This window comes from Carlito syrichta, unplaced genomic scaffold, assembly GCF_000164805.1.
Source record: "Carlito syrichta isolate Samal-C Ts95f unplaced genomic scaffold, Tarsius_syrichta-2.0.1 Scaffold311223, whole genome shotgun sequence".
In the NCBI taxonomy this organism is placed as follows: domain Eukaryota; kingdom Metazoa; phylum Chordata; class Mammalia; order Primates; family Tarsiidae; genus Carlito; species Carlito syrichta.
In genome coordinates this window covers 118322-133704 of record NW_007255319.1, presented here as the reverse complement: position 1 = coordinate 133704, position 15383 = coordinate 118322, and the positions used below count along the sequence as shown (strand labels likewise).

General features: G+C 46.7%; 1 protein-coding gene across 1 annotated transcript in view; it reads right to left on the bottom strand.

Annotated features, from left to right (window-relative positions):
• The window catches only part of GRAMD1A (GRAM domain containing 1A), a 24750-nt gene extending 21135 nt beyond the window's left edge, over nt 1–3615 (bottom strand). The window contains exons 1-2 of the mRNA XM_021717836.1: nt 3576–3615; nt 2504–2801 (exon numbers count right to left, since the gene is read on the bottom strand). Of these exons, the coding sequence (XP_021573511.1) occupies nt 2504–2772 (269 nt within the window). The 5' untranslated portion in view covers nt 2773–2801; nt 3576–3615. The remainder of the gene's footprint in view (nt 1–2503; nt 2802–3575) is intronic.
• Nucleotides 3616–15383: the final 11768 nt, after the last annotated feature.

Here is a 15383-nt window from a genome sequence, read left to right as displayed (position 1 = left end):
GGCCGGTGGCCTCCTCCCCCCCCCTCGCAGTCTAGCAGCCGGGTCCCTGGCCTCCGGGGGTCTCAGGCCTCGGTTTCTGGGCCTCCCAGTGCCCGTCGGCCAGACTAGGTCAGCATCAGCTTCCTTGGTTCTTAGGTGTGCTGCGACCTCCAGCAAGTCGTCCCCGTCCTGGGGATCCCAGGAACTCTGGCCAGGGCTTTCCCAGAGGGCGGCGCAGGGGCGGGCATCGTCGGCCTCCACGACGGGGAAGGACTCACCGAGGTAGCCGGCCGGTGGTCTCCTCCGACGCCATAGCCGCACCCACCCCCACAGGCCAAAGGAGGTTGGTCGCCTGAGCACACAGAAACGTGCGACCCACTCTCAGCTCCCGGGCTGGGCTCCCCCGTCCAGGGCTCCCCACCCCTCTCCGGGGTAGGCTGCCCCCGCTTCTTTTGAAAAAACGCTATTCGCACCCCTCTCTTGGCCTTAATCCTTGTCCTCCCCCTCCAAAGACTCCCACCCGACTTCTCCAGTTTGGTGGATGGGGCCCCACTGCCGTCTTTCCTTCTCTTTCTGTCACCCCTACATCCAATCCCTCTCGGATCTTGTGGGCTCCACCTACAGACTCTCTCCAGAATCTAAACTCTTCTCTCCCTTCCACTGACCCCACCCTGGCTCGCCCTCCACCCCTTCCCACCTGGACATCCCAGCAGCCTCCTCCCTGGTTTCCCTGTCGGCACCCTTGCCCCAGTCTGCTCCCCACCTGCAGCCACAGGAAGCCTGTGACCACCTGAGTCTGATCAAGGCCCTCCTGGCTCAGAGCCCTGGGCTGCACCTTGCTCCAGAGTCCTCACCTTGAGGCCCAAGGCCCTAGTTACCTCTCTGACTTCACCTCATGGCCTCTCCCTTACCCACAGCCTCCAGCTATGGAGCTTGCCCCAGCCTGCCTTTTTTCTAACTCACTAGGCACATTCCAGCCTCCTGTCTCAGGGTCTTTGCACTTGCTGTTCCCCCGGTACTGTAAGCTCTTCCCCCAATTCTGGCTGCCTCATACTCTCAGGTACCAGAGAGGCCCTCTTTCCACCATGTTTCTCTGTCCATCAGCTCTCTTTATGTTTTTCTTTGCCTGATTTTTCTTTTAAAATACTTTTGCAAGCCGGGCTTGGTGGCTCAGCCTGTAATCCCACGCTTGGGGAGGCTGAGGTGAATGGATTGCCTGAGCCCACGGGTTCAAGACCCGCCTGGGCAGTGAGACCTCATCTCTACAATAAATCAAAAAATCAGCCGGGCGTGGTAGCGCATGCCTGTAATTCCAGCTACTCGGAAGGCTGAGGCAGAAGGATCGCCAGAGACCAGCAGGTCGAGGCTGCGGTGGCCGGGAGCGGCCACTGCACTCCAGTCTGGGCCACAGAGTGAGACTCCAACTCAAAAAAAAAAACAAAAAAAACCCTTTTGCATTGTTCATTAGGGGATATTTATTTCAAACAGAAAAAAAATAAAAGGTTTTGTACATCCCTAACACCTACATATAATAGATGAGGGCATTTTGTTATTTTGCTTCAGACCCTCCTTTAAAAATAAGTACATAAACCATTACAGTTGCAGCCAGAGCCCGGCTCCCCATCCTCCTTTCTCAGTCTTTGTCCCCAAGACACACTACCCGGAAGTCGGTGTGTGTCCTTCCTGGGCAATTTTCTGTCCTTTTTCCACATCAGGAGGCATCCACCAACAATATGGCCTATTATTCAGTGTCTTTTTGAAAAGATACATGATTAAGCTCCCACTGTACCATTTTGCAACTTACTTTTCCCCTGTCATCATTGTTTCTAAGATTTACACAGAGCTCTACTTCATAAACTTGAACTCTTATCGAGTGTTCATTGTTGGAAGAGACGACGGTGAACATTTCTATTCAGGGCCAGTACAGTTCTTTCCTCTTTCCCCCTGTGGCCTTGAACCTCCCAATTCCTGTCTCCTTGTGCTAGAGGGAGTGCTGCTTCGCCGAAGTTTTGCTTACATTTTTTTCTTAACCTGTGAGCTACAGCAGGAAATATCTTTTATACTGGCCCCCAGCACACACTTAGAAATATATGTATTGCCACGGAAGTTGCAAGAAACCACACTTACCCTCTCTGTGTCTCTTGCATGGTGTTATTTTCAGTTCTATTAGGAATAACGGCTTGGATAAAAAGTACTGATTGCAACTCATTGCACTGGTTTCTCGGCCCTTAAGTGGGTCCTGAGCCACAGTTTGAAAAACACTGAGTGGGTCAAAGACTGCCTACCTCTACTCTTACTGGGTAGTGCTCGGCTGAGCTCATAGTCAATTGTGCCAATGCACAATCCTGGTTGCCTGTTTTTCTTTGTGCATTTATTTTGTGACTTTGAGTCCAGCTCCTGCGGAGCTAAAGCCACATTCTGTCCTGAAGTCCTCCACCTGGACAGTGACAGCCAGAGGAACCCTCTCTTGAGCACAAGTCCCTAGACAGAGAGACCCGCTTTCCCAGCCCACCACTGGGCTGACCTGTCCTGGGGCAGACACTCTGGGTTTGGGATCCTCAGTCGCTGTAGGCGCCGTAGGGTTGGGGTGCAGGGGGGTGACTCCCCATCACTGGATGGCGTTATATGAATGGTGGGCACGTCCAGGAGTCTCCAAGGCTCAGGGCACAGGCTCTGAGCCCTGTCACCCTGTGGCTGCTGGCTCTGCTGCTCAGCTGGGAGGTCAGGCAAGCCCTGGGCACTGCCCTGGGTCACTGGGGGTGCCCAAGTCAGCAAGGGCAGAAACTCGTCCATGGGGAGGGCCTGGGACAGCGACGTGATCTCTAGGGGAGAAAAGGAGAGGTGAAGGGGACAGCCCCCGTCCAAGCCCCTTGCCACCTGCCCGTGCGGCTCTGCTAAGAGAAACGAGTTGTGATTAAGAGCACAATTTGGGAATCAGAGAGATGTGGGGGGTATTCCCGTCTCTGCTGACGCCCTTCAATTTCCTTACTGGAATCCAGAGATCCTAATATGAAATCCTAGTGTGGTCCTCTGACATGCAGTGAGCCTAGCCCAGGACCCCCAGACAGCGAGTTCTTGGTAAACGTCTGTTCCTGGTCCTGGGCTGGGGGCTATTTTTTCTGAGTACCCAGAGTGGTCTATACACCCCACTCCTGATCCATGTCACTTCCACACACAGGGCAAGGAAGGAGCCAGCCTGAGTGGGCACCAGAGGCCTGGGTCTGGGTAACGGCTGGTCAGGCAGAGTAAGGCAGAATCAGAATTTCCTTTCCCTGTTTGCTCAGCAATTACTCCTCCCAAGACAAACAAAGGGAGGGTGGCTGGCTGTGGCCTCCCTGGCCCCAGGAGGAAGCCAGGCCAGTTCCTGCGGCTATGGCTGTGATGTTGGAGGCTGCCTGGGTCTAGGGAGGTCAGATCAGAGTCTGTCCGTCCTCATGGCAGAACACAGAAAGGACTTCCTGGCAACCAGCTGCCTGGAGAACAGGAAAGTAGAGCTGTGGGACCCAGAGAGGGTTTCTCCTGGTTTGGGAAAGACCCTGACCCTTACAGGCCAGGACTGAACCTTCCCAGACACCCTAGCACCCCAGCGTCCTTACCTTACAGGGTCCTCCTCCTGTCCTCACAGGGTTCAGACTTCTAGGGGAAGGGCAGTGTATCAGGCCCTTCTCTCCCCACAGGAGTTCTGGCTGGGCCAGAGAGTCATGACCTTGCAGGCCAGAATAGCATGTCCAGCTGGAGTCGTGTTACCCTCTGGCCAGCTCTTCCTGGGAGAAAGGACCGAGTGAGGGTGGGGACCGGGGTGTTCATACCACAGAGGAGACTGAAGAAAGCCCTCTTATCCTTCCCTCCTTGACTGCCCAGTTGAGGAAAGGGCTGTCCTCGCCCCAGACCTCTCATGGTCCATCTCTCATGTTGGCTGGCAGCCAGTTGCAATGCAACATCTTCAGAACTGCTCCTCCAAGTTCAGAGGCGCCACCCTAGGTGGCCAAAGCCAGTCCATTTTCCAGACCTCTCTTCCTGTACTGTTCTTAGAAGCCCTGAGCCTGGGAGATGCCTCTTCCTTCTGGGAGGCTGTCATGGCCTCTGTGATGCCACAACTTCTGGCCCTCGTCCCACCTCACTGACAGCCCCATCTCACCTTGGACACCTCCTGCTCCTCAACCTGCTCTGTAAAAGCTGGCATACACCATGGTTAGGTCTGGGCACTATTCTCTTACTTTTCCATTTTTGTTCTGTGATAATTCACACATACGAAGGGATGTCTGTTATCACAGATGTGGGTTATGATGTATAACAATAAAATGAGACTCACAACCCCACCCACCCACCCAGTTTGAGACCCAACACATCACCAATGAACACCTTGGGCCCCTCCCTACCCCGTCTTCACTTCCTTTCCAGAAGTCTCCGTCACCATTCGACAGTTATTACTGCCTTATATTTTTAAAAGTTTTTATCACATCGGTATATACCCCTGAATAATATAAATGTTAGTTTTGCTTGCTTTTGAGCTTTATAAAATAAAATCATAACCGGGTATCCTCTTCTCACACTTGCTTTTCTCTCTCAACATTATTTCTAAGATTTATCCCTGTGGTTGCAGGTTATCTCCACTTCATCTATTTTGCTGCTGCACAATATTCCATTGTGAGATCACATCACAATTTATGTATCCATTTTTCCTGCCGTGGGCATTGAATTGTTTCTGGTTTTCTGCTGTGATGATCAGAGGTATGATGAGTGCTCCTGGGTAAGCTAGGGTCCCCCTGATTGTCCCATCACCCCTGCGCTGTCTGTGCGTGTCTGTCTCTGAGGGCCAGAGGTTGGTTCTGCTCTACTGTCTAGCCTTGGGCCTGTAAGACTTTGCCTCTATTAGTTTAGCTCTGTCGTAAGTCTTGAAACTGGATAAAATAAGTTTTCTTATCTTGTTCTTCTTACTCTAGAGTCAGCTTGTCAAATTTCAAAGGGGAAACAAATATCCACAATAAAAATTTGATTGTTATGCTCTAACCAACAATGGATCTCTTTACAGGATTGAATTTTCCAAAGTGATTGTATGGGATCACTTGCTGTGTAATTTAGACGTGTTTTAATGCCACTCTGTGCTTAGATATTTTTATAAAACTGTAGTAGAATACACACATAACATAAAATTGACCACCTTAGCCACTTTTATTTTTATTTATTATTATTATTATTATTTTTTGACTCAGGGTCTCACTCTGTGGTCCAGGCTGGAGTGCAGTGGCATTATCATGGGTCACTGCAGCCTCAACCTCCTGGGCTCAGGTAATGCTTCTGCCTCAGCCTCCCAAGGAGCTGGGACTACAAGCATGTGCTGCCATACCTATCTTATTTTTTTATTTTTTATTTTGTAGAAACTAGGTCTCACTATGTTGTCCAGGCTGGTCTCAAACTCCTGGGCTCAATTACAAAGTGCTAGGATTATAGGCATGAGCCATCGTGGCTTGCCAACCTTAGCCATTTTAAATTGTGCAGTTCAGTAGTATTAAGTACATTCACGTTGTTGTACAACCATTACCACCAGGTGTTTAGGCATTTTTTAAAAATTAGTTTTTCTTGTTATGTTCTCTCTTGTGTTTTTTTCTTCCCCCTTTGGTGCTTCATATTTTTTAAAAACCTTTTTGTGACAGATAATACACACAGAAAAGGATATGCAGGCTGGGTGTGGTGGCTCAAGCCTGTATTCCCAGCACTTTGGGAGGCCAAGGTGAGAGTACTGCCTGAGTCTGGGGGTTCGAGACCAGCCTGGGCAACTTGGTGAGACCTCGTCTCTACAGTAAATCAAAAAATTAACCGGGCATAGTAGCGCATGCCTGTAGGTCCAGCTCCTTGAAAGGCTGAGGTGGAAGGATTGTCTGAGCCTAGCAGGTCGAGGCTGTGGTGGCCATGAGCATGCCACTGCACTACAGCCTGGGTGAGAGAGTGAGACTCCAACTCAAAAATAAATAAATAAATAAATGAAAGAAAAGGATGCACAATATTAATGTGCAGCTTAATATTAATGCTAGCCGGGCTCGGTGGCTCAGCCTGTAATCCAGTGCCTTGGGAAGCTGAGGTGAGTGAATTGCCTGAGCCTGCGGGTTCGAGACCCGCCTGGGCAACTTGGTGAGACCTCATCTCTACAATAAATCCAAAAATTACCTGGGCGTGGTAGCGTGTGCCTGTAATTCCAGCTACTTGGAAGGCTGAGGCGGAAGGATCGCCGGAGCCCAGCAGGTCGAGGCTGCGGTGACCGGGAGCGGCCACTGCACTCCAGTCTAGGCGACAGAGGGAGACTCCAACTCAAAAAAAAAAAAAATAATAATGCTAAAGGAAACATTGTGGATCCACCCCTGAGGTTAAGAAAAAGCATGTTGTCAGCACCCCGGAAGCCACAAGCACCCTTTCTACCAGGTCCTCCTCCCCTTAAAGACAACCACTGCCCTCACTCCTGTGGTAATCCCTTCCTCTGCTTTTCTTTTGAGTTTGACTACTTGAGCACATATTTTCAAACGCTCTAGTTTGGTTTTGCCTGTTTCTGAGTTTCATATAAATAGAACAACACGCTTTGAATTCTTTTGTATTAGGCTTCTTCCATTTAACGCTATGTTTGTGAATCACCCACCTTATTGTGTGTAGCTAAAATGTGTTCATTTTTATCATTCTTTAGTATTCTACCCAGTAAATAAGTTGTTAAGAAATATTGCTATTTACCTATCATTTAACACTGATGGATATTTGAGGGCTTTGGACTATGTGCATTGGAGCATTATTCACAACAGCCAAGGCACGGGAACGATGTCAGTGTCCATCACAGATGAACAGATAAAGAAATTGTGGTAAATATACACGATGGAATATTATCCAGCCTTAAAAAAGGAGGAGATCAGCCGGGCTCGGTGGCTCAGCCTGTAATCCCGCACCTTTGGGAGGCTGAGGTGAGTGGATTGCCTGAGCCCGCGGGTTTGAGACCCCCCTGGGCAGTGAGACCTCATCTCTACAATAAATCAAAAAATCAGCCGGGTGTGGGAGCGCGTGCCTGAAATTCCGGCTACTCGGAAGGCTGAGGCGGAAGGATCGCCGGAGCCCAGCAGGTCGAGGCTGCGGTGGCTGGGAGCGGCCACTGCACTCCAGTCTGGGCGACAGAGTGAGACTCCAACTCAAAAAAAAAAAAAAAGGAGGAGATCCTGCTATTTGTGACAATATAGATGAAACTGGAGGATGTTATGCTAAGGGAAATAAGTCAAACACAGAAAGATAAATACTGTGTGATCTCACTGAAATGTGGATCCTGGAAGAATGTCAAATACTTAGAAACAGAAAATAGAATGGTGACTACCAGGGACGGAGAGGGGAGGAAATGGAGGAAGGTAGAGTCAAAGGTACAACCTTACAATTATGTAGGATGAATAAGTCCAGAGATCTAAGCATAGCATAAGGGCTACAATTAATAATAATATTATGTTGTACACTGAAAACTTGCTAAGAGAGTAGGGGCTCTTACCACCAAACAAAATGGCAACTATGGAAGTTGATGGCAACTATGGAACGTTTTTCCAAGATGTTCATTTGCTTGACTGTGGTAACCATTTTTATACAGAGTAAAAATATCATGTGCTACAAACATTCTTTATGTGTCTCCTTGTGTTCCTCTCTGTCACATATCAAGTACCTATTTATCTATCCATCCATCCATGAGTATTTTGGAGTTTCATTGCTCTATTTGTCCATCTCTGTGCAAAAACATTATCTTAATTATATATATGTAGTTTTACAATGAGTCTTGATATGTGAAATGGGAAGTACTCCCACCTGGCCCTTCTCCTTTAAGAATCTCCTGGTTTTCGTGTTAGAGACCTTTCCCAAGTGTGCATAATCCTTGCCTGCCGGTTCATACTGGGGGTGGGGTCCAGTGTGAGGCTTTGCCTGTGGTTTAATAACTGTGGGGACAGCGGAAGACTGGGCAGGCGAGACCTCATCTCTACAATAAATAAACAAAAATTAGCCGGGCATGGTAGCGTGCGCCTGTAGTTCCAGCTACTTGGAAGGCTGAGGTGGAAGGTTTGCGGGAACCCAGCAGGTTGAGGCTGCGGTGGCCGGGAGCGGCTACTGCACTCCAGTCTGGGCAACAGTGAGACTCCAGCTCAAAAAAAAAAAAAAAAAGAAAATGTTTTGCAGAAAAACATCAGGAGTTCAATCTAGGAAAACTTGTCGGAGATGCCTATGGGACTTCCGAGGGAGATATCCAGTAGGCATCTGGCCAAAAAGATCTCAGGGCTGGCCCTGGGAGTCCTCTGGGGACAGATGGCAATCACCCACCCCCCCGTGGGTCTAGCTGTCAAGCAGTCCCTCGCCTTACCTGGCATACGTTGTTCCAAGACACACTATCATCAAGAGACATCAAGGCTGGCTCAAGCATCTTTCTTAGGGGTTAAATTATTGGGGGGAACTAGGCTTACATCAGTGTTCTCTTTGCCTTCTCTAATCTCTGCCTTTGCAGACAAATTTCTGAGTAAAGTTCATGGCTCATGTTAAGGCTGTGGAGAGACGAAACCTCATTAGAACCCAAAGTCCTTGGAAACCTGAGAAAGGGCTTGGGTGTAGAAATGAAATCTCAAATAGAGCAGAGCTACCTAGGAACGCACCCATGTTTTCTCACCTTAAAAACTCTACAGATTGAAACCATTCCCCTCCTATTCCATTATCCCTACCTTCTTCATATTTAGGGGCATAACAGGGTCATGAGCCCACTGGAGTCCCAGCTGCTGTGAGTGGTGGGTTGAAAGCTCCAGATTTTGTGCCATGTCCATAGCATTTTTCTACATGAGGAGTTGATGCACAGTTATGGTCTGTGCAGACCTGACCCTCTTCCACTCCTATGTGGGCACTCAATGGAGTGTGGGCTTGTGTATTTCTGACAAATAAGAAGCAGTAATGTGATATTTGCACTCCCTAGATACATCAAGATTTGCTGACTGTATCTATTGCCAATAAACTGTGACTTCTGTGTTGTTTTTTTTTTCCCCTCAATATGCCCACCTGGGTCTGGTAAGTTTTCATCTAACCAAATGTTGCCCACATTCTCTGTATACCTAAGGTTTCTTGCCCAAGTGTGTCTGGTTTTGACCAAGTCCTTTCCCACAGTCTCCATCTTGGGAAGTCCCCAATTCTTTGATGCTCTACCCTCAATCCTTTGTTCACATCCCTAGGATTCTTTTCTTGAGCTAGATTGAGCTCCATTTTTGTTGAACAGATGTGTTGCTAACCAGGTGTCCACGGGGCCCGTTGCAGACTGTTCCCCCCCAGCCACTCTCTGCCTTGACCTCCCAGGGTGACATTGGGGCCTCTGTTCCTTATGAACTTCTGCTTTGCCTTTTTGGCATCTTGAATCAAAGTGCTGCTGCTCTCTAGGAAAGACACCCTTTCCAAGGCCATTTCCTGCCTTTACATTTGGAGTTATCTGGGGAGGAAGCTTGGTGTACTTTGAGCTACTCAAGGAATTTGCACCTTGATAAGCATGGGACGGAGGGATGAGAGTGATTTTTTTTTTTTTTGCATTTGATGAACCAAAGCATTAAAGGTTGGGCCTCCTAAGGGTTTCTTCCCTTTGCCAAGCACCTAATTTCTGTTTTGTCTTCTCATTTTATATATTTTATTCCCATCCTGAAAACACTAATGAGACGATCAAGTCATATTCCGAAAGAGGATGGCCCTGTTCTGTTTCTCAAAACCTAAAGAAACATGTTTTTCTGACCATTCGAGTTCATTTCTGCAAGGAGTGTCAGACAATATATAATATTTTCTGTACAAAATATCTGCTTTGGAGGGAGCTATAATCCCCAATGAAATTTCCATCCCATATTTTACCCCGACTGGGAACTCTTCAAGGAAACTCCAAGACAGTGGAGGCTGCATTTCAGTAGTGATGAGGGTGGGAGAGAGAATAAACTGTGATGATTTTCTGGGCTGTCTCCTTTTCCACCAACACACACATGGTCAGCTGCTCTTCTAGAAAATGAGAATTAAGCCTCAGACACTTAGACACGGTTCCTGTAGTCAATGAGCTTACAGCTTTCACAGGCAAAGCATGGAAAACGTTATTATCCACCCCGAGGGGTTTTGAGAGAATCTAATGAGATAATATAAGTAAAAGCTTGGGCTTGAGCACACACCAAGTACCCAATCACTGTTTTAGCTTTTATTATATGTTCCCGAGGGGGTGTTTGAATGAGCATCTGTGGTTCACAGTTCCAACAACCACATCACCCAAGGTGCTGGAAACCAGATGCTGGGGAAATAAAGCCAGGAGAAATATAAGAATTCTAGAATGCTCGTCACTTCCCATGTTTGTTTTGTTTAGCTCTGGATGTCTTTCCACACCACTTATTAGGAAAATTTCTTTTTTTTTTTTTGAGTTGGAGTCTCACTCTGTCGCCCAGACTGGAGTGCAGTGGCTGCTCCCGGTCACCGCAGCCTCAACCTGCTGGGTTCCGGCGAGCCCGCGGGTTCAAGACCCGCCTGGGCAGGCGAGACCTCATCTTTACAATAAATCAAAAAAAAAAAATTAGCCAGGCGTGGTAGTGCACGCCTGTAATTCCAGCTACTTGGAAGGCTGAGGCGGAAGGATTGCCGGAGTCCAGCAGGTCGAGGCTGCGGTGGCCAGGAGCGGCCACTGCACTCCAGTCTGGGCGACAGAGTGAGACTCCAACTCAAAAACAACAACAACAACAACAAAATAAAATAAAGATATGTGGTACAAGTCAGGATTGGGTATACAAGTGGACTATGTACAGGTGCAGTTTGGGCCTCTCATAGGCCCTTACCTCACCTGGATTAGAACTGTGCACCCTTATCGATGTTGTATGTCTCTCCCCCGCTCCCTGCCCCCGCCATTCAGAGTGTGTAAGTCTCTGAATGGTGGCTAAAATTAATAGGGAACAGGTGGCCTTGCCTCCACAAGCCTAAGATAAGGCAGGCCTGGAGTAGGGCAGCTGGTCATCTGAGCAGAGGATGCCGAGGCTGCTTAAGGAATAGACAATTCGAGGTGGAACATTCGGAGTGGCCCGTTGGAGTGACAGACAAGGTTTGCAGGTGCACATTAACAAGCACTTTGTGGCCACTCTTACACTTCTGCACATCAAGCAAAAAAATACCTGTTTCCAGAAGTGGAGAAAGTGTTAGTCAGGTTTGGGAAAGTCTGTACTCAAAACGCTTTTTCAAATTTCAGTTGGAGTGTTGTGTGCATTGCAAACAAATATAAATGGATATTGATAAAGTTAGCTTTTATTTATTTATTTATTTTATTTATTTATTTTTTGAGTTGGAGTCTCACTCTGTCGCCCAGACTGGAGTGCAGTGGCCGCTCCCAGCCACCGCAGCCTCGACCTGCTGGGCTCCGGCAATCCTTCCGCCTCAGTCTTCCAAGTAGCCGGAATTACAGGCATGCGCTATCACGCCCGGCTAATTTTTTGATTTATTGTAGAGATGAGGTCTCGCTGCCCAGGCGGATCTCGAACCTGTGGGCTCAGGCAATCCACTCACCTCAGCCTCCCAAAGGCGCGGGATTACAGGCTGAGCCACTGAGCCCGGCAACTTTTATTTTTTTGAATCAGGGTCTCACTCTGATACCCAGGCTGGAAAGCAGTAGCACGATCATGGCTTACTATAGCCTTGAACTCATGGGCTCAGGTGATCCTTCTGCCTCAGCCTGCTGAGTAGCTGAGGTTACAGGCACATACCAACACACCTGGCTAGTTTTTTGATGATTTGTAGAGATGAGGTTCTGCTATGTTACCTAGGCTATTCTTGAACTCCTAGGCTCAAATAATCCTCCTGCCTTGGCCTCTCCAAATGTTGGGTTTAGACACTCAAGCCTCTGTGCCTAGCTGAAGTAGTTCACTTTTTTTTTTTTTTTGAGTCAGGGTCTCACTCTGTCCCTCAGCCCTCAGGCTGGAGTGCAGTAGCACAATCATGGCTCACTGTAACCTTGACCTCCTAGGCTCAGCCAATCCTCCCACCTCACCTCCTGTGTAGCTGGAACTACAGGTATGTGCCACCATGTCCAACTAATTTTTTTGATTTTTTTGTAGAGATGCTGTCTTGCTATGTTGCACAGGCTGGTCTCAAACTTCTAGGCTCAAGCAATCCTCCTTCCTAAAGTGCTGGGATTACAGGCATGAGCAAGCCACCATACCTGGCCTGAAGTTAACTTTTAAACGACACCTGTATTCATTTCCTAGGGCTGGTGTGACAAATTGCCACAAACTTGGTGGCTTAAAACAACAGAAATGTATTATCTCAGAGTTCTAGAGGCCAGAAGTCTGAAGTCAAGGTGTCAGCAAAGCCATATTCCCTCTGAAGGCTCTAGTGGAGAATCCTGCCCTGCCCAGTCAGCTTCCTTAGCTTGTGGCTTCATAACTGCAATCTCTGCCTGTCTTCATGTTGGCCTTCTCTTTTCCTTCATTTCTTATGAGGACATCTGCCATTGAATCTATGGCCCACTGAGGTAATACAAGGTGATCTCATCTCAAGATCCTTAACCTAATTATATCTACAAAAACCCCTTTTCCAAATAAAATCACAGTTGCAGGTTTTGAGGGCTGGAACATGGACATACCTTTTTAGAGGTCACCGTTCAATCTACACCAGCACTCAGGCAAAAAACCCATAAATATCAACTAAAAGACCCATAGCAGTTTTATCCTTAACGGGTCCCCACATTGAAACAACCCAAATGTCCATCAACAATAGAATGATTAAATAAATTGTAATATAGTCATAAAATGGAATACCATATGGTAATGAGAATGAGCAAACTATTGCCACAAGCATCAGCATGAGTGCATTTCCATTAATATGAAGTTCAAGAATAGGCAAAAGTAATTTGTGGTGACAGAGGTTAGAGTAGTGCTTGCCTTTAGGGGGTCATGACTGGGAGGGTACTAGGAATCTTCTGCAGTGTTGGATTTATTTTACATTTTAATCTGAGTGGTGATGCTAGTCATATAAAAATTAATTATACTGTGCATTTAAGTAAGCTTAAACTATTGAGATAAACTATATGTATCAATAGGATGTTATACCTCAAATTATTTAAAACATTTTTAATACAAGTTGCAATATGCCATTAACATTAAGACTATTTTAAAAGCTTCACTGAAGCATAATTGATATATAATAAGGTATACAAATTTAAATCATATCATTTCGATATTGACATATCAAAATGTGACAAATTACCACAAACTTGGTGGCTTAAAACAACAGAAATGCATTTAAGTGAGCTTAAACTATTGAGATAAACATGTTATATGTATCAATAGGATGTTATACCTCAAATATTTAAAACATTTTTAATACAAGTTGCAATATGCCATTAACATTAAGACTATTGCCGGGCTCGGTGGCTCAGCCTGTAATCCCATGCCTTTGGGAGGCCAAGGTGAGTGGACTGCCTGAGCCCACGAGTTTGAGACCCACCCGGGCAACTTGGCGAGACCTCTTCTCTACAATAAATCAAAAATTAGCTGGGTGTGGTAGCACATGCCTGTAGTTCCAGCTACTTGGAAGGCTGAGGTGGAAGGATCACGGGAGCCCAGCAGGTCAAGGCTGCGGTGGCCGGGAGCGGCCACTGCACTCCAGTCTGGGCGACGGAGTGAGACTCCAATTCAAAAACAAAACAAAGCATTAAGACTATTTTAAAAGTTTCACTGAAGTATAATTGGTATATAATAAGCTGTACACATTTAAATCATATCATTTTGATATTGACGTATGTATAGTCTTATGAGACCACCACCACAATTAAGTTAATCAATATCATCCCCCAACGTTTCTACTGCCCTTTTCCACATTTCTCCATCCCCACAACATTAACAATTTTATGTTAAAAAATTTCAAACAAATAAGAAATGAAATACCTTGTCGATCCTGCCAGTAGGAAAAAAAAATACCAAGAAAATGACCACATTACGCTTTCTTTCAGAAATTACACCAGGCCAGCAAGGAGAACTCAGAAACTTAAATGCACTCTCCACTTCTGTTAAATGCACTCTCCACTTCTGGCACGACTATGGGTATCTGAAAGACCATAGGAGGAAGGGCTACCAATACAGGGAAAGAAAAATGAGTCTGGGAAGAAGCCAAAAAAGTGCCCGTGGTTATGACCTCAGACTAATCCTGTAAGCACAAGAGGCTCATTGTGATGGGCAAACCAGCGGTCACCTGTTTGGAATACAAAGAGTGGAACGTACAGCCTGGCTGCTGGAACCTTCCTAGAACCGGCTGCCATTGACGTCTGGGGCCAGGGGGCAGTGCTAGAGGAGGAACTGATGCACTCTTGTCTGGACAGGAAGCTGCCTGCCGGCCAAGGAGGAGGCTGGGCTGAGCTGCTGCATTGTAAGTGGCTTTCCTGCTGCTGCTCCCGGCCCGCTGGGGCAAAGGAAGATTAAACAACTCACACATACACATATTCCTCTGAATTGGGACCTTTACTGGAAACAAGGGAGGTTTCCTGCTAGGCAGAAACAAAGGCCTCCCCCAGTCCCACACAAATCTCTCTTACTTGGCTCAGGAAGAGTTTCTTTATTCATGAGTTAGGGGTAGCTAAAAGAGGAATGCATAATTCATGGATTTAGGGGAAAGGATGCCTGCAACTTGTTTTAGCTGCATAGAAACTAAGATGAAGCAAATACAGTAAAATGTTAATGGCAGAATCGAGGGGATGAATATACAGATGTTTACTATACAGTTTCTTCAACTTTTCTTGAGTCTGAAAGATTTCACTAAAATGACGAGGAAGAGAAAGTACACACAGGAACTGAACAAGGTTATCAAAAGAAAAAAGCAACACTAAAAAACATTTCAGATGAAGCAAACTCCGCTGAAAATAACGCTGCTAGGCTAAGAGGCCCAATGAAGCCAACAGATAAATAAGTAGAATAAATAAATCAAATAAATAAAAGTAAAAATAAAAAAATAAAAATTTTAAATAATGCTTGAAACATCCCTGGAAATCACAGAATACCAAAAACAATGAGATGATCTCTCTTTTTTTTTTTTTTTGGCTTTACAATTTTATTTTATTTTATTTTTATTATAGAGATGTGGGCTCCAAGGAAGGGTTAACTACATAAGTAAGCTACATGCAGGTGAACTTTGGGCTTCTAACTGGCCCTCATTCCCCCTGGTAGTGGACCCGGTACATTTTATGTTGTCACATGCCCCCACCTTCCTTGACCCTCCCTCCCCTAGCAGTGCCCAGTGACTGCTGATTCCACCCTTGTGCTAATGTGACTATGGTTCAGATCCCACTTGTGAGTGAGATCATGCCGCATTCAGTTCTTTGCTTCTGTGCTGGTTCACTTAGTATGATGGGCTCCAATGACATCCAATTTGCTGCG